Raw genomic sequence first — 18250 nt, 5'->3', positions numbered from 1 at the left:
GATGAGCGGTTTATCCGATACACATTTGCTAAAAATATATTGTATTGTTTTTTGCTCATGAGACACAGCCCTGTTGTTGTACCCCCACCTAGCATACATGTACCCCCTGATCTGCAGTGACATGTACTTACCATACACCACTGTCACAATCCCCTGGAGGCTGCATTACCCCCCACCTAGCATACATGTACCCCCTGATCTGCAGTGACATGTACTTACCATACACCACTGTCACAATCCCCTGGAGGCTGCATTACCCCCCACCTAGTATACATGCACCCCCTAATCTGCAGTGACATGTACTTACCATACACCACTGTCACAATCCCCAGGAGGCTGCAGCACCCCCACCTAGTATACATGTACCCCCTGATCTGCAGTGACATGTACTTACCATACACCACTGTCACAATCCCCTGGAGGCTGCATTACCCCCCACCTAGTATACATGCACCCCCTAATCTGCAGTGACATGTACTTACCATACACCACTGTCACAATCCCCTGGAGGCTGCAGTACCCCCACCTAGTATACATGTACCCCCTAATCTGCAGTGACATGTACTTACCATACACCACTGTCACAATCCCCTGGAGGCTGCAGTACCCCCACCTAGTATACATGCACCCCCCGATCTGCAGAGTGACATGTACTTACCATACACCACTGTCACAATCCCCTGGAGGCTGCAGTACCCCCACCTAGTATACATGCACCCCCCGATCTGCAGAGTGACATGTACTTACCATACACCATTGTCACAATCCCCAGGAGGCTGCATTACCCCCCACCTAGTATAGATGCATATTAGGGAGAATTCTCAAGAATGTGCTAATTTCCTTACCTTTTCAGACCCCCAGCAACTTTGCTGGATTTCTAGGATTTTAATTTTAACCCGGAAAGAGTGTGAGCCTTTTTTCCCCACTCTTTTATGTATTTTGATGTGTGTTTTACTTTTGTATTCTTTGGTTATGGAGTTTTAAAACAACTCCATAGGCATCATCTTTTTCTTGTGTGTCACACAGCACCTTCAGTGCGGTGGCACAGGGATGTCTTTCAGACTTCCCAAGGTTTAAATGCCTTCTCTGGGACTGACTACTGTCTCCAAGAGCATGTAAAGTTAAATTGACTTTACTAGTCTTTTTAAATTTACTGACCCAGCACACACTATCTTCCTATCGAGTGCTGGAGGGGTTGCCTAGCATCCCCTGAGTCTAAACACTTATGTAACAGTCAAATGTTACCCCTTCCCTCTGGAAATGGCTGGTGGCAGTGATTTAGAACAAATTACCATGATTTTTCCCGACCGCAATCACCGGTAGCTAAAAATCGGGGTAGCCATGTTTTTCAATATGGCACGCAAGACCGATCTGTAAAAACAGACTCCGGTCAACTATTTTCTCCGTTTCTTTTTGGAAAGGTCCTTTAAGTGTTTAACTCTACGTGCCAAACCAGGTTTAGTCCCTTTGTCCATTGGCCTTTGGTGGGCTTCAGTGCTGAAGCCCTCCTCTGGCGCCTGAGTGTCTGGGGTGGACAGGATGTGAGGGAGGTGCCCAAAACTCCCTGTGCTTAGTCTCCTAGGAGACCTGAATGCACTCTGGAGTGATTACCCAGCTGGCTGTCTGGCAAGGACAGCCACCCTGCTGGGTGAGTGACAGCTAGACTGGAATGAATGGGGTAAAACTGTTTAAAAGCAGGTCTCAGGGACTTGGACAGCAGAGTCGACCACTGGAACGAAAGAACCGAAGATGAGCTGAAGGAAGACGACTGCTGCAACTCCTGGTCCACCGGTGAAGCCCTGCTGCAGGTCGGAATTGCCTGAAACTCCATCGACAGAGAAGCCCTTCAAGGTTAACTTCTTCCATTGAGTTTGGTGGGAACAACCAACTCCCAAGTCATCTGGACACTGTCTCTTTACTGGTTGAATTTTCTTCAGAGTGCTGTTGAAAACCGGGTAGCCAGTGAGAAGGATACCAGTTTGTGGTCTTTAAGGCACTCACACCTTAAACCGATATTTAGCCAAGCTTGTGGCTTCTTCCCTGGGCAGTGCAGGAACCTCCCGACGTCCTCCTTCTTGACCCCACGACTGAAGCTCAGGAACAGCGAGATCTGCAGGAACTGCCAGGAACAACTGCCTCAGCTACAGCTCTTCTCCATTTAAAAGGTACTGTGCAAATGCGGTCAAGAACTCTGTTCGGCCGCAGTGAAAGTTTGTGAATTCCCAACTTTGAAGGCTTGTCCTTCCCTAAACCGACATATAACTTTTCGTCTGACCAACTACTTCTAAAAACTGTGGCAAAGACTTAACCGTTTACTACCAGAACTGTGCTATCCTATACAAGACTCTGAACCATTGACTTTGGCCCAGACCTATTGAATTGAATTGCTGGTTATAGTGAACTGAAACTATTTGCCCTAGCTCTGAATGTATTTGTGCTTTAATTCTTCTTAACCTTGTCTTTTTACCCCTTTTTAAAGTAACTGAAGTGCCATTTTGCTCCCACTTCAGCAGAGCTGAACTTGTTCAGAAACTGATTGGTTGTTTATTGTCGTATATTAGATTGTGATATTGAGCTGCTCTTATGAGTGGAATGTTTTCCAAATGATTGTGTAAATAAATGTATATTCTTTTACCAAGAAACCTTGAGTCAGTGTTTGTTTGAACCATAGTAATTGCGGTCCTTTGTGTAACTGTTGATACTGCTCACTTTACTCTTGAGATAAGTCTGGCTGCTCAGCCACTGCTACCACATTACTGTGTAGTACAGGCTTGTACCAAAGGTGAAATTGTACTTACACTTGTAGTCTTAATTGTGTGTAGTGTTCCCAAAGGGTACTGCATGTGATTCTGCCTAACAATGCACCCCCCGATCTGCAGTGACATGTACCTACCATACACCGCTGTCACAATCCCCAGGGGCTGCACTAACCCCACCTAGTATACATCCCCCCAATCTGCCCAGTGACATGTACTTACCATACACCACTGCCAATCCCCAGGAGGCTGCAGTACCTCCACCTAGTATACATGCACCCCCTGATCTGCAGTGACATGCACTTACCGTACACCACTGTCACAAACCCCAGGAGGCTGCAGTACCCCCACCTAGTATACATGCACCCCCTGATCTGCACAGTGACATGTACTTACCATACACTACTGTCACAATCCCCAGGGGGCTGCAGCATCCCCGCCTAGTATACTTGCACCCCCTGATCTGCACAGTGACATGTACTTACCATACACCACTGTCACAAACCCCAGGAGGCTGCAGCACCCCCACCTAGTATACATGCACCTGCTGATCTGCACAGTGACATGCACTTACCGTACACCACTGTCACAATCTCAGGCAGGCTGCTGTGCTCCACTTGACATTTGTAGATGTTCTCTTTATCTCCCTCCTGAACTTCCACCGTCGCCTTGATCTGATAGGTTCCGTCAGGATTGGGAAGGAGTTGACTCCACTCCAAGGGCATCTCAACGCCATTCCTGACCCATTTCACCTCGATTTCTCGGGGGTAGAACCCATATGCGTAGCAGGTCAGGAGGCTGCGGTCGCCAGACTTCCTTCTGGAAACCATTGTTCCAGGGGGGACTGGAAGAAAACACAACAATCCCAATTACACACCATTTGCACCACAAGGGCAACCACATTTGAAATTGTGAGGAGGAGGAGCAGTACTTTCTGAAAATGAGCAGAGCTGGTCTGTGGCTGAGATTCTCATTGCAGGAGGCTATTCCGTCTTGGAAGGCAGTGCAGGTCCCTCACCTAACTGGCAGCCGTACCCAGCAGGAGTTCAGTCTCTGTGCAACTCCTACTTTTCGCCAGGAGAGGTGCTCAACAAGGAAATGCCAAACTAGGTGAAAAAAGGTGTGGGGGCATCTAAAGCACTGCAGGTTTCTGGTGAGCATCACACATGTGTACAGCATGGGGTCTAAGGTAAGGATATTGTGATGAATCCTACGGAACACTCACTAACTCCCTGCCTAAAGTCTCCTTGCAGGTGGCGAGGGAAAGGCAGACGCTTCCTGATCCTGACCTTGGGGGTGGCGTTCTGCGGGAGGATCACCTGGGAGGAGAAGGGGCCCGGGGTGTGAGAGGATTTAATGGGATGAGACATGGTATTCATCTTCCTCTATGACAAAGGTCTTCAAACTGTGGGGCGAGTCACCGCAGGGGGGCGCGAGCACCCGCATGACATGTTAATAAAGAAAAACATTTTCATTTTTTTTTTTAGATTGGAGGAAATGGGCAGGGGCGGCTCACATGTTCGGAGTGGAGCATGAAACTGTCTCAGGCACCAATGAAAAAGTGGCCCACAGATAGAATTGAAATTCATTCCTTTAGTCACAGACTGTTTGAATAGTATCCAAGGGGGTGTTTTTTGATAAAACGTAATGAAGCAAATTGTGATATTTAAAGAATATTTATTCAGCACCAATGGTCAAAATTACTAGCTGTATAGTGACGCAACTCATCAAACTGGCCCACATTGGCCAAAAAGGTGGCCCATTTTGACTGGCCCACACTAGCACTTTGCATTTTTGGTACATGAATTGCGTTATTGCCCTATAGGCCAGTCCGAGCCTGGTGGCTCATCCATAATGGGCGCGAGGGCATCCACCCAGTGGCCCCCTCACCCATTATCGAGGAGCCAGCCAAGTGAAACACTGAGCACTTCCTCTGCTGCTTTTTCCAGCTGAGGAAGTGCTCCTGGGCTGGCTGAACTGTCGAAGGGAAACAGTTTCCCTTTGACAGCTCAGTTCAGTTCCCCAGCCGCACATGCTCACTGAGCCATGCAAGGCTGGGGGCATTTTGCTGCGCCAGCCTTGCATAGCTCATTGGAAATGCTGGCTGGGGCACTGCATGTCTGTATGTGCGAGGGGGAGCTTCTGCGCCTCCTCGCACATACTTACAGAGCAGCCTGGAGCAGGACGCTTCAGCACCCACACGCAGGCCCCTGCAGAAGGTATGTTTATGTTCATTTATTTTTTATTTAAATATGTGTATGGATGCATGTATGCTTGTGTTATGAGTGAGTGTATGGTGATGGGTGCTCGTGTGAATGATAGAGTGATTGCTGTGTGAATGTGTGTGTGTGTGTGTGTTTGAGTTCGTTTTGGTCCGTTGAGCTGATTTTGGTGAGTGGGGGTTGAGGGGGGAAAGAGGGTTGTACAACAAAGGCATTTTAAAAATGCCTTTGTTGCACAATCCCCCTACCCACCTGCCAAAATCAGCTCTCCTTCCGAAGCGTTGTGGAGCCCAGGGGACAAGGATGGTATTTTTTTACTGGATATCTATCATAGATGTCTAGTAAAAAATGTCATGCCTGCCCCCTGGGCCCCCCAGCACCAATTGCAAACCGTTTGGCTTTTTACCCATTTTTTTTTTAAAGTATTCTCTACAATGCAAGATTTTAACCCATTATTTTTTTAAAATTCACGGGGGCATACCCCCTAAACCCCACTTGAATGGTTTGGGTTCCCTCGCACGCTCGGTCGCTATGGCATTTTTGGGGGAAATATTTATGCCCTTCCACTTGAAAGATTGACCAGCCGCCACTGGCCCTCAGACTGTGTTGGGAACAGGGTGGGGGGAGCCCAGCGACTGTGATGGGAGCAGGTGGGGGAGCCCAGGGTCTGTCATAGGGTGGGGAGAGCCCAGGGTCTGTCATAGGGTGGGGAGAGCCCAGGGTCTGCGTAGGAGTGGGATGAGGGAGCCCAGCGACTGTGATGGGAGCAGGTGGGGGAGCCCAGGGACTGTGGTGGGTGCAAGATGGGCGGGAGCCATGCTATAGAGGTGGGAGCAGGGTGGGGAGAGCCCAGGGTCTGTCATAGGGTGGGGAGAGCCCAGGGACTGCGTAGGAGTGGGATGAGGGAGCCCAGCGACTGTGATGGGAGCAGGTGGGGGAGCCCAGGGTCTATACTGGGAGAAGGGTGCTGGGACAGCACGCAATAATTCATAGCCATTTGCACATACTGTCCATCAGGCATTTTTGCGGGGGGACTGGCCTGCCCACATCTTGCTCAGGGGGGGCCTGAAGTTTGAAGACCACTGCTCTAGGGGGAGGATTTAGCAATGACAAAGTCTGCAATGGCCGACGAGATGTTCCTACAAATAGGGGGAACCCACTCATGCACCCCTGGACTTGGAGAGAAATCAACATTTTTCTAATGTTCAGGAGACACATAAAGCGAAGAAACTCCCTTTTACTCAAAGAGGCAGTGAAAGGAAAATGGGAAAACAGCGTAAAATAATTGCCATCTTCTGTACAATCAGGGTTAATGACTAATTCTTGTAAAGTTCCTTTAGAGAATGCTATAAGTAACACATTGAGGTTTGAAAGCAGTACAACACAAGAAATAATGATTGTTCCCTTAGGGACTTCAAGTCCCAGAATTCCCGGGGTACTGGGAAGAGCAAGAGGGCTGAAGAGGCACAGTGTTGCAGGGGTGGTCAGTTCATTATTGTAGATGACCCACACCTGAGCGGACTGGGAGGCTTAAAAGGCCCTCCTGCCAGTCTTTGTTTGTTTGTAAAGTGAGGAAACAAGAGTGGCAAAAAGGCTGCCCTTCTGGGGGCAAGAGTCCAGAAGGAAAGGAACAGCATTTGCAGAAAAGTGTTGAAGAGCATCAATGCGAGTCTTGTCTTCCCTAAAAAGGTGTTGAAAGTATTAACACTGGCATCTGCTGAATGCTGCGATGCGGCTGTCACTTCTTCAAGGGAGCATACCCGAATGGCACGCCTCTGAAGATCGCAGGCCTGGCATGGAAGCAGGCCAAGTGAAAGGTGGCAAAGTGCTATAAGGCGGTCCTGTCAGAGACAGTGCTTGTGCTAGGATCGTAGGCCTGGCATGGAAGCAGGCCAAATGAAAGGTGGCAAAGTACTATAAGGAGGTCCTGCCAGAGACATTGTTTGTGCTAGTATCGTAGGCCTGGCATGGAAGCAGGCAAGTGAAAGGTGGCAAAGTGCTATAAGGAAGCCCTGATAGAGACATTGTTTGTGCTAGGATCGTAGGCCTGGCATGGAAGCAGGCAAGTGAAAGGTGGCAAAGTGCTATAAGGAGGCCCTGATAGAGACATTGTTTGTGCTAGGATCGTAGGCCTGGCATGGAAGCAGGCCAAGTGAAAGGTGGCAAAGTGCTATAAGGAGGTCCTGCCAGAGACATTGCTTGTGCTAGGATCGTAGGCCTGGCATGGAAGCAGGCAAGTGAAAGGTGGCAAAGTGCTATAAGGAGGACCTGCCAGAGAGATTGTTTGTGCTAGGATCGTAGGCCTGGCATGTAAGCAGGCAAGTGAAAGGTGGCAAAGTGCTATAAGGAGGCCCTGATAGAGACATTGCTTGTGCTAGTATCGTAGGCCTGGCATGGAAGCATGCCAAGTGAAAGGTGGCAAAGTGCTATAAGGAGGACCTGCCAGAGACATCGTTTGTGCTAGGATCGTAGGCCTGGCATGGAATCAGGCAAGTGAAAGGTGGTAAAGTGCTATAAGGCGGTCCTGCCAGAGACATTGCTTGTGCTAGGATCGTAGGCCCGGCATGGAAGCAGGCAAGTGAAAGGTGGCAAAGTGCTATAAGGAGGACCTGCCAGAGACATCGTTTGTGCTAGGATCGTAGGCCTGGCATGGAAGCAGGCCAAATGAAAGGTGGCAAAGTACTATAAGGAGGTCCTGCCAGAGACATTGTTTGTGCTAGTATCGTAGGCCTGGCATGGAAGCAGGCAAGTGAAAGGTGGCAAAGTGCTATAAGGAGGCCCTGATAGAGACATTGTTTGTGCTAGGATCGTAGGCCTGGCATGGAAGCAGGCAAGTGAAAGGTGGCAAAGTGCTATAAGGAGGCCCTGATAGAGACATTGTTTGTGCTAGGATCGTAGGCCTGGCATGGAAGCAGGCCAAGTGAAAGGTGGCAAAGTGCTATAAGAAGGCCCTGAGAGAGACATCGTTTGTGCTAGGATCGTAGGCCTGGCATGGAATCAGGCAAGTGAAAGGTGGCAAAGTGCTATAAGGAGGCCCTGATAGAGACATTGTTTGTGCTAGTATCGTAGGCCCGGCATGGAAGCAGCCAAGTGAAAGGTGGCAAAGTGCTATAAGGAGGACCTGCCAGAGACATCGTTTGTGCTAGTATCGTAGGCCCGGCATGGAAGCAGCCAAGTGAAAGGTGGTAAAGTGCTATAAGGAGGTCCTGCCAGAGACATCGCTTGTGCTAGGATCGTAGGCCTGGCATGGAAGCAGGCAAGTGAAAGGTGGCAAAGTGCTATAAGGAGGCCCTGATAGAGACATTGTTTGTGCTAGTATCGTAGGCCTGGCATGGAAGCAGGCAAGTGAAAGGTGGCAAAGTGCTATAAGGAGGACTTGCCAGAGACATTGTTTGTGCTAGGATCGCAGGCCTGGCATGGAAGCAGGCAAGTGAAAGGTGGTAAAGTGCTATAAGGAGGACTTGCCAGAGACATTGCTTGTGCTAGGATCGTAGGCCTGGCATGGAAGCAGGCAAGTGAAAGGTGGCAAAGTGCTATAAGGAGGTCCTGCCAGAGACATTGCTTGTGCTAGGAGTATTGGAGGAAGAGCCAAGCAAGGCTGTAGTGGAGAAGTTCTATTTCCTGGAGTTGCTAAAGTGGCAAATCATCGCGACCTATATACACATTGCTGCTGTTGAGGAACTAAACATCTGTGCAAAGAAGAGGACTCTTGTGATCTGTGTGTTGGAATTTTCTGTTGACAAGTTAATGTCGCATCAGACTACATTGGAACTTTGCTGCAAACTTGGATTTCCTTGTGTTCTTTCCTTGAACTGTGAAGCAGAATCACGTATAAACCTTGGGGAAGGGAGTCCGCCCAGGCTGTGAAGAAAGACTGTGGTTACTTTATGAACTCAATCATTACTGTTTTGAACGGCCGTGTATTTCCTTGTTTATTTGTTGCATGTTTAAGTGCGAGGGACAGATATCCTTTGTTAGAGGGTTTCCTTCAGTTTATTCTAGGCAGGGAAATCCTTGTCAGACTCGGGATAGCGAGACGTTCATCCAACCTTATATTCTAATAAAATGGCATTTATTGAGAACCCTCACAACGTGGTGGTCCTCACATTTCTGACCCTGCACAATAACCCTGGAGAGAATGCTGGCGAGGCCTGTGATGAGAACTTACTAAGGGAAATGGCAGGTGATCCATTCAGGATAACCCCGGAGAGAACGCTACACTCAATGAGGCCTGTGATGAGGACTCACTAAGGGAAATGGCAGGTGATCCATTCAGGATAATGAACCTTAGAGGCCCTTTTAATCAAGGTAACACATCATACTATGGATGGGATGGAGAATGTCTCACACTAAACAATAAGACTGACTCAGGAAGTTGGCAAATAACTGTTTCATTTGCAATTGTTTAAAACAGGGAGTACAACGGACGTTGCACAGCATAATCTCAGTGCATTTCATAGAAAATCACATTTATATACTAAAAATCCATCATACTACATGGCAAATTAAGAAAACTTACGTGGGATTGTGGTTGGCTCAATGGGAATATCTAAGTATACTTTCTATATGGGATGGATAGGATCGTGATTAGGTTTCTATAGACAGGTGGGCCACTCATCGACAGTAATTAGAAACACAACACAGGATTGGTTCTCAAACTATAAGGCTCTTCATTATAAAGCCTTCTACAATTGGTTGGCATGCTTGTGCCCTTCTGGAGCATTCAATTCGCTAGCAGCACGTAAACTGGTACCCCAGGTGCTGGTGGGTGAGCTTGACCGCACCTCCCCACCCAATTAGCCCATCATCTCTCATCACTCATGTCGTCGGCCATCAAGATTGTCTTTGAACTTAGCCTTGTAGTAGCTTCTCGCCTCTGGGAATATAAGTGAGCGTGAGCACTCGCTATCTTCAGTCTGCTGCACCATGCTCGTCATCTATTTTCATCCTCAGCTCACGTGATCAGAGACCGTGAATCGGCCTGTTATTATAGCATTTAATTGTCTTAAATGAAAAGCTTGGCACTCATGATGTTCTCGCTTTGCAACTTTAACAAGGGAAGCCTCGGCTTCTCACGTATACTGTTCTTCACGGGCTGATAACCAGTTCTTGGCTGCTGCCAGCCTTGACACCAAGCCAGACAGCCTTTTTGGTCTTGCTTCGTAATCGAGCTTATCCTTTGCTGCAACGCACGCATAGCTCTGAATCCATCTTCCTTCATGGAGACTTGTTTACTAAAATTGTGATCTCGAATGTCCAGAATTCTATATACATACATATTGACGGCACCGCCTGCAGTCTATATACTACGTATAGCCAGCCCTATGAATACTTGCTTTGCAGCATCTGTACAATTGTAAAATGACTAGTTTTCTGCAGTGTTCTTCACACGTGCAATCTTCAAGTCTTCTCGATTCTTTATTTTGCCATCAGATTCTATATCGCCTATACATTCTCTTCTCTGCTCATTCTACTCAGTGCGTCACTCCCATCTTTCATGACATCACCAGCCTCTTCTATCTTATTTTCATATTCCTTTGGGATTGTTTCTCTTAAGTCATCATCTCTTCAAGGATACATCATATAGGGTCTTCTTAAAGGATACCTTGTTTCAAAGACCTTCCTCAGAATAATCATAGTTACTTGTATCCGGCTTGACACAGCCTCTGGATTCCAGCACACAGGTAGTAGAGGGGCGGGACTTCCTGTAGAGGCATTTGGCTCCTCCTCTACACTAACCCTGGGCAGAACGCTACACTCAGTGAGGCCTGTGATGAGGCCTAACTAAGGGAAAGGGTGCGTGATCCATTCAGGATAACCCTGGACAGAACGCTACACTCAGTGAAGCCTGTGGTGAGGACTCACTAAGGGAAAGGGCGGGTGATCCATTCAGGATAATGCTGGAGAGAACGCTACACTCAGCGAGTCCTGTGACGAGGACTCACTAAGGGAAAGGGTGCATGATACATTCAGGATAACCCTGGAGAGAATGCTACACTCAACGAAGCTTGTGATGAGGACTCAGTAAGGGAAAGGGCGGGTGATCCATTCAGGATAACCCTGTACAGAACGCTACACTCAGTGAGGCCGGAGGTGGAGCCTCACTAAGGGAAAGGGTGCCTGATCCATTCAGGATAACCCTGGACATAAGGCTACACTCAGTGAGGCCTGTGATGAGGACTCACTAAGGGAAAGGGCGCTTGAGATATATTCAGGATAACCCTGAACAGAATGCTACACTCAGTGAGGCCTGTGATGAGGACTCACCAAGGGAAAGGGCGCTTGAGATATATTCAGGATAACCTGGACAGAATGCTACACTCACTGAGGCCTGTGATGAGGCCTCACTAAGGGAAAGGGCACGCGATCCATTCAGGATAACCCTGGACAGAACACCACGCTCGAGGCCTGTGATGAGGCGTCACTAAGGGAAAGTGTGCGTGATCCATTCAGGATAACCCTGGAGAGACTGGGAAGGAAAAGAAGTTATGAGGCTGCCATGCCATGCACCACTGCCCAGTGTCAAGCAAAACTGCTGCAGTCCCCCTAGACCACCAGGGATTCTTCCCAGAGAACCTATGTGGCTGCCTGCCATGCCGTGCACCACTGTCCAGTGACAAGCAAAACTGCTGCAGTCCCCCTGGACCACCAGGGATTCTTCCCAGAGAACCTATGCGGCTGCCTGCTATGCACCACTGCCCAGTGACAAGCAAAACTGCTGCAGTCTCCCTAGACCACCAGGGATTCTTCTGGGAGAACCTATGCAGCTGCATGCCATGCCATGCACCAGTGACAAGCAAAACTGTTGCAGTCCCCCTGGACCAGCAGGGATTCTTCTGGGAGGACCTATGCAGCTGCCTGAAATGCCACGAACCACTGCCCAGTGACAAGCAACACTGCTGCAGTCCCCCTGGACCACCAGGGATTCTTCCCAGAGAACCTATGCGGCTGCCTGCCATGCACCACTGCCCAGTGACAAGCAAAATTGCTGCAGTCTCCCTAGACCACCAGGGATTCTTCTGGGAGAACCTATGCAGCTGCATGCCATGCCATGCACCACTGCCCAGTGGCAAGTAAAACTGTTGCAGTCCCCTTGGACCAGCAGGGATTCTTCTGGGAGAACCTATGCAGCTGCCTGAAATGCCATAAACCACTGCCCAGGGACAAACAAAACTGCTGCAGTCCACCTGGAACACCAGGGATTCTTCCCAGAGAACCTATGCGGCTGCCTGCCATGCCGTGCCCCATTGCCCAGTGACAACAAGCAAAAATGCTGCAGTCTTCGTAGACCACCAGGGATTCTGCTTAGAGGACCTATGCAGCTGCCTGCCATGCCATGCACCACTGCCCAGTGACAACAAGCAAAGCTGCTGGAGTCTCCCTTGACCACCAGGGATTCTTCTGGGAGAACCTATGAAGCCGCCTGCCATGCCGTGCACTCCTGCCCAGTGACAACAACCAAAGCTACTGTAGTCCCCAAGACCAATAGGAATTCTTCTGGGAGAACCTATGCAGCTGCCTGCCATGCTGTGCACCACTGCCCAGTGACAACATGCGAAGCTGCTGCAGTCCCTCTAGAACACCAGTGATTCTGCTCAGAGAACCTATGCAGCTGCCTGCCATGCCATGCACCACTGCCCAGAGACAACAAGCAAAAATGCTGCAGTCTTCGTAGACCACCAGGGATTCTGCTTAGAGGACCTATGCAGCTGCCTGCCATGCCATGCACCACTGCCCAGTGACAACAAGCAAAGCTGCTGGAGTCTCCCTTGACCACCAGGGATTCTTCTGGGAGAACCTATGAAGCCGCCTGCCATGCCGTGCACTCCTGCCCAGTGACAACAACCAAAGCTACTGTAGTCCCCAAGACCAATAGGAATTCTTCTGGGAGAACCTATGCAGCTGCCTGCCATGCTGTGCACCACTGACTAGTGACAATAGGCAAAGCTGCTGCAGTCCCCCTAGACCACAGGGATTCTTCCCAGAGAACCTATGCAGCTGCCTGCCATGCCATGCACCACTGCCCTGTGACAACAAGCAAAGCTGCTGCAGTCTCCCTAGACCACCAGGGATTCTGCTCAGAAAACCTATGAAACTGCCTACCCTGCCATGCACCAGTGACATCAAGCAAAGCTGCTGCAGTCCCCCTAGACCACCAGGGATTCTCCTCAGAGAACTTATGCAGCTGCCTGCCATGCCGTGCACTGGTGCCCACTGACAACAAGCAAAGCTGCGGCAGTCTCCCTAGACCAGCAGGGATTCTGCTCAGAGAAACTATGCAGCTGCCTGCCATGCCGTGCAGCACTGCCCAGTGACAACAAGCAACGCTTCTGCAGTCCCCCAAGACCACCAGGGACTCTGCTCAGAGAACCTATGCAGCTGCCTGCCATGCCGTGCACCAGTGATATCAAGCAAAGCTGCTGCAGTCCCCCGAGACAACCAGGGTGTCTGCTCAGAGAACCTATGCAGCTGCCTGCCATGCCGTGCACCACTCACACCAAGCAAGGCTGCTGCAGTCTGCCTAGATCACCATGGATTCTGCTCAGTAAATGTATGTCGCAGCCTGCCATGCCGTGCACCACTGCCCAGAGACAACAAGCAAAGCTGCTGCTGTCCCCCTAGACCAATAGGGATTCTTCTGGGAGAACATATGCAGCTGCCTGCCATGCCATGCACTACTGCCCAGTGACAACAAGCAAAACTGCTGCAGTCTCCCTAGATCACCAGGGATTCTGCTCAGAGAACCTATGCAACTGCCTGCCATACACCAGTGACATCAAGCAAAGCTGCTGCAGTCCTCCCTAGACCACCAGGGATTCTGCTCAGAGAGCCTATGCAGCTGCCTGCCATGTCGTGCACCACTGCCCAGTGACAACAAGCAAAGCTGCTGCAGTGCCCCTAGATCACCAGGGATTCTGCTCAGAGAACGTATGTAGCTGCCTGCCATGCCATGCACCACTGCCCAGTGACATTGTGCAAAGTTGCTGCAGTCCCTCTGGACCCCAAGGATTCTTCCCAGAGAACTTATGCAGCCGACTGCCATGCCGTGCACCACTGCCCAATGACAACAAGCAAAGCTGCTGCAGTCTACCTAGACCACCAGGGATTCTGCTCAGAGAACCTATGCAACTGCCTGCCATACACCAGTGACATCAAGCAAAGCTGCTGCAGTCCTCCCTAAACCACCAGGGATTCTGCTCAGAGAGCCTATGCAGCTGCCTGCCATGTCGTGCACCACTGCCCATTGACAACAAGCAAAGCTGCTGCAGTGCCCCTAGATCACCAGGGATTCTGCTCGGAGAACGTATGTAGCTGCCTGCCATGCCATGCACCACTGCCCAGTGACATTGTGCAAAGTTGCTGCAGTCCCTCTGGACCCCAAGGATTCTTCCCAGAGAACTTATGCAGCCGACTGCCATACCGTGCACCACTGCCCAATGACAACAAGCAAAACTGCTGCAGTCTCCCTAGACCACAGGGATTCTTCCCAGAGAACCTATGCAGCTGCCTGCCATGCCATGCACCACTGCCCAGTGACAACAAGCAAAGCTGCTGTAGTACCCCTAGACCACCAGGGATTCTGCTCAGAGAAACTATGCAGCTGCCTGCCATGCTGTGCACGACTGCCCAGTGACAACAAGCAAAGCTTCTGCAGTCCCTCTAGAACACCAGGGATTCTGCTCAGAGACGTTATGCGGCCGCCATGCCGTGCACCACTGCCCATTGACAACAAGCAAAGCTGCTGCAGTCTCCCTAGACCAGCAGGGATTCTGCTCAGAGAAACTATGCAGCTGCCTGCCATGCCATGCACCACTGCCCAGAGACAAAAAGCAAAGCTGCTGCAGTCCCCCTCGACCACAGTGATTCTTCCCAGAGAACCTATGCAACTGTCTGCCATGCCATGCACCAGTGGCAACAAGCAAAGGAGCTGCAGCCCCCCTAGACCACCAGGGATTCTGCTCAGAGAACCTATGCAGCTGCCTGCCATGCAGTGCACCATTGCCCAGTGACAACAAACAAAGCTGCAGCAGTCCCCCTAAACCACCAGGGATTCTGCTCAGAGAATTTATGCCGCTGCCTGCTATGCCGTGCCCCACTGCCCAGTGACGACAAGCAAAGCTGCTGCAGTCCCCCTAGACCAACTGTCACGCTTACCAGGAGACCGGGGTTCACCGTTCGCGCTCCCCCTCCCTGGCGCCTCTACCCACGCTTCCGCGTTTGGGGAGGCGCAGGGGGGAGAGCTCCAGGGACAGGGGCGGCAGCTCCGCGGCGCTTACGTCGGGGACCGCAATTACGGCCCCGCGCATGCGCCGTGGGGGCGGCCGCCGAAGCCTGGAGCAGCTTGCTGCTCAAGCCTCATTCTGAGGCCGCCGGCGCCTGGCAACCATCGGGCTTGCGCTCCAGGCCTCGCAGGCGCCGGCGGCCCATAAAGGGGAGGGCGCGGTCGGGAACAGATCGCGTCTCAACGCGTTCTGTTCCGGATCGTGTCCTCGCCTTTCCCCGCGCTACCAGTTAGCTCCAGTCTTGTTTTTCCCTGCTTCTCAGTCCTTACCTCCTTCCCTGCCGGTCCTCTCCCTCCTGCTGCCGGGGTCCTCCTGGCTCCTCTCTCTGGTCCAGTTTCTCTCCTCCTGGGTTCCTCCCTATTCAGCCCTGGTTCTCAGCCCTCTTTCCTCCCTATCTTTGGCCTGGCTATTCTGGGTTCTCCTGTGCCATTCTTTGGATTCTCATCCTCCCAGCTTCCCCTGCCTGCTACGGGTGTGGCCTCCCACACCTTGGACTTCGCTCCTCAGCACCCATTGCCTGCTACGGGTGTGGCCTCCCACACCTTGGACTTTGCTTCTCAGCACCCATTGCCTGCTACGGGTGTGGCCTCCCACACCTTGGACTTTGCTCCTCAGCACCCATTGCCTGCTACGGGTGTGGCCTCCCACACCTTGGACTTTGCTCCTCAGCACCCATTGCCTGCTACGGGTGTGGCCTCCCACACCTTGGACTTTGCTTCTCAGCACCCATTGCCTGCTACGGGTGTGGCCTCCCACACCTTGGACTTTGCTTCTCAGCACCCATTGCCTGCTACGGGTGTGGCCTTCCACACCTTTGGACTCAGTTTCTCAGCACCCATTGCCTGTTACGGGTGTGGCCTCCCACACCTTTGGACTTTGCTTCTCATCATCCATTGCCAGCTGTGAGTGTGGCCTTCCACACCTTGGGACTCTAACTTCACCTCAAGGATTCCCTCCTACCACTTCTTCGGTCAACGCCGTGCAGAACTGCCATCTCTGCAACCTGGTTGTGGCATTGGGAATCGGTTCATCTTCCACCCAGTTCCCATTCAGGGTGGAGGAAGGGCTGGTTGCTTGTGTTACCAAGTCTTCCCGTCAGTCTGGCTGCCCCGTCGAGATCATCCAGAAGTACAGGTACGCAGCATTCCCGTGATTTCCATCTTAACACCAACAGGGATTCTGCTCAGAGAACCTATGCAGCTGCCTGCCATGCCATGCACCACTGCCCAGAGAGGACAAACAAAGCTGCTGCAGTCCCCCCTAGACCACCAGGGATTCTGCTCAGAGAACCTATGCAGCTGCCTGCCATGCAGTGCACCATTGCCCAGTGACAACAAACAAAGCTGCAGCAGTCCCCCTAAACCACCAGGGATTCTGCTCAGAGAATTTATGCCGCTGCCTGCTATGCCGTGCCCCACTGCCCAGTGATGACAAGCAAAGCTGCTGCAGTCCCCCTAGACCAACAGGGATTCTGCTCAGAGAACCTATGCAGCTGCCTGCCATGCCATGCACCACTGCCCAGAGAGGACAAACAAAGCTGCTGCAGTCCCCCCTAGACCACCAGGGATTCTGCTCAGAGAACCTATGCAGCTGCCTGCCATGCCGTGCACCACTGCCCAGTGACAACAAGCAAAGCTGCTGCAGTCCCCCTAGACCACTAGAGATTCTTCCCAGAGAAGCTATGCGGCCGCCTGCCATGCCGTGCACCACTGCCCAATGACAACAAGCAAAGCTGCTGCAGTCTCCCTGGAACATCAGGGATTCTGCTTAGAGAAACTGCGCAGCTGCCTGCCATGCTGTGCACCACTGCCCAGTGACAACAAGCCAAGCTGCAGTCACCCGAGACCACTAGGGATTCTGCTCAGAGAACGTATGTAGCTGCCTGCCATGCCATGCACCACTGCTCAGTGACAACAAGCAAAGCTGCTGCAGTGCCCCTAGATCACCAGGGATTCTGCTCAGAGGACTTATGCAGCTGCCTGCCATGCTGTGCACCAATGCCGAGTGGCAACAGGCCAAGCTGTTGCAGTCTCCCTGGAACATCAGGGATTCTGCTTAGAGAAACTGCGCAGCTGCCTGCCATGCTGTGCACCACTGCCCAGTGACAAGAAGCCAAGCTGCAGTCACCCGAGACCACTAGGGATTCTGCTCAGAGAACGTATGTAGCTGCCTGCCATGCCATGCACCACTGCCCAGTGAAACTGTGCAAAGCTGCTGCAGTCCCTCTGGACCACAAGGATTCATCCCAGAGAACTTATGCGGCCGCCTGCCATGCCGTGCACCACTGCCCAATGACAACAAGCAAAGCTGCTGCAGACTACCTAGACCACAAGGGCTTCTGCTCAGAGAACCTATGCAGCTGCCTGCCATGCTGTGCACCACTGCCCAGTGACAACAAGCCAAGCTGCTGCAGTCTCCCTAGACCACCAGGGATTCTGCTCAGAGAACCTATGCAGCTGCCTGCCATGCCGTTCACCACTGCCCAGTGACAACAAGCAAAGCTTCTGCAGTCCCCCAGATCACCAGGGATTCTTCCCAGAGAAGCTATGCAGCTGCCTGCCATGCCGTGCACAACTGCCCATTGACAATAAGCAATGCTGCTGCAGTCCCCCAGATCACCAGGGATTCTGCCCAGAGAAACTATGCAGCTGTCAGGAATGGCACTCTGTCAAGAGTGCACAGGGCAGCCAGGTAGGTTTTGGGTGGCTGTGCTGATGTAAGGTGACAGATAAGCACACACAGCAGGAAGCTCAACAAGAAAGAAGAATCGGCAACAGTAGCTGTGAACAAAAAGGGGCAGGGATTACAAAGGTACAAACAAACTGGATTCCCTCTTGGGGTGTATGCAGAAATGGGAAAGAGTGTTCCACGGACCTTTGGAAACTCCAGCCTTCTGCACAGATTGCCATAACAGGGGCCCACTCTGTATGCTCATGGCTGGGAACAAATGCAGTGGGTGTCTGTACCTGAACCCTAAGGTACAAACAAG

At 51.3% G+C, this 18250-nt stretch overlaps 1 protein-coding gene across 2 annotated transcripts in view; it reads right to left on the bottom strand.

Moving 5' to 3' along the window:
- Positions 1-18250, bottom strand: part of LOC138522053 (patr class I histocompatibility antigen, A-2 alpha chain-like) — a 269113-nt gene that overhangs the window by 91388 nt on the left and 159475 nt on the right. For both annotated transcript variants that reach the window (XR_011283225.1, XM_069635284.1), the window contains exon 4: positions 3331-3600. Coding sequence is in view for 1 of the 2 variants with exons in the window: in XM_069635284.1 (XP_069491385.1) it covers positions 3331-3600 (270 nt within the window). In the remaining variant the exon portion in view is untranslated. The remainder of the gene's footprint in view (positions 1-3330; positions 3601-18250) is intronic.

Source organism: Ambystoma mexicanum, chromosome 13 (genome assembly GCF_040938575.1).
Source record: "Ambystoma mexicanum isolate Mex_15411 chromosome 13, UKY_AmexF1_1, whole genome shotgun sequence".
NCBI classification, from domain to species: Eukaryota; Metazoa; Chordata; class Amphibia; order Caudata; family Ambystomatidae; genus Ambystoma; species Ambystoma mexicanum.
Note: the sequence above shows the minus strand (reverse complement) of the source record. Positions and strands in the feature narration are given on the sequence as shown.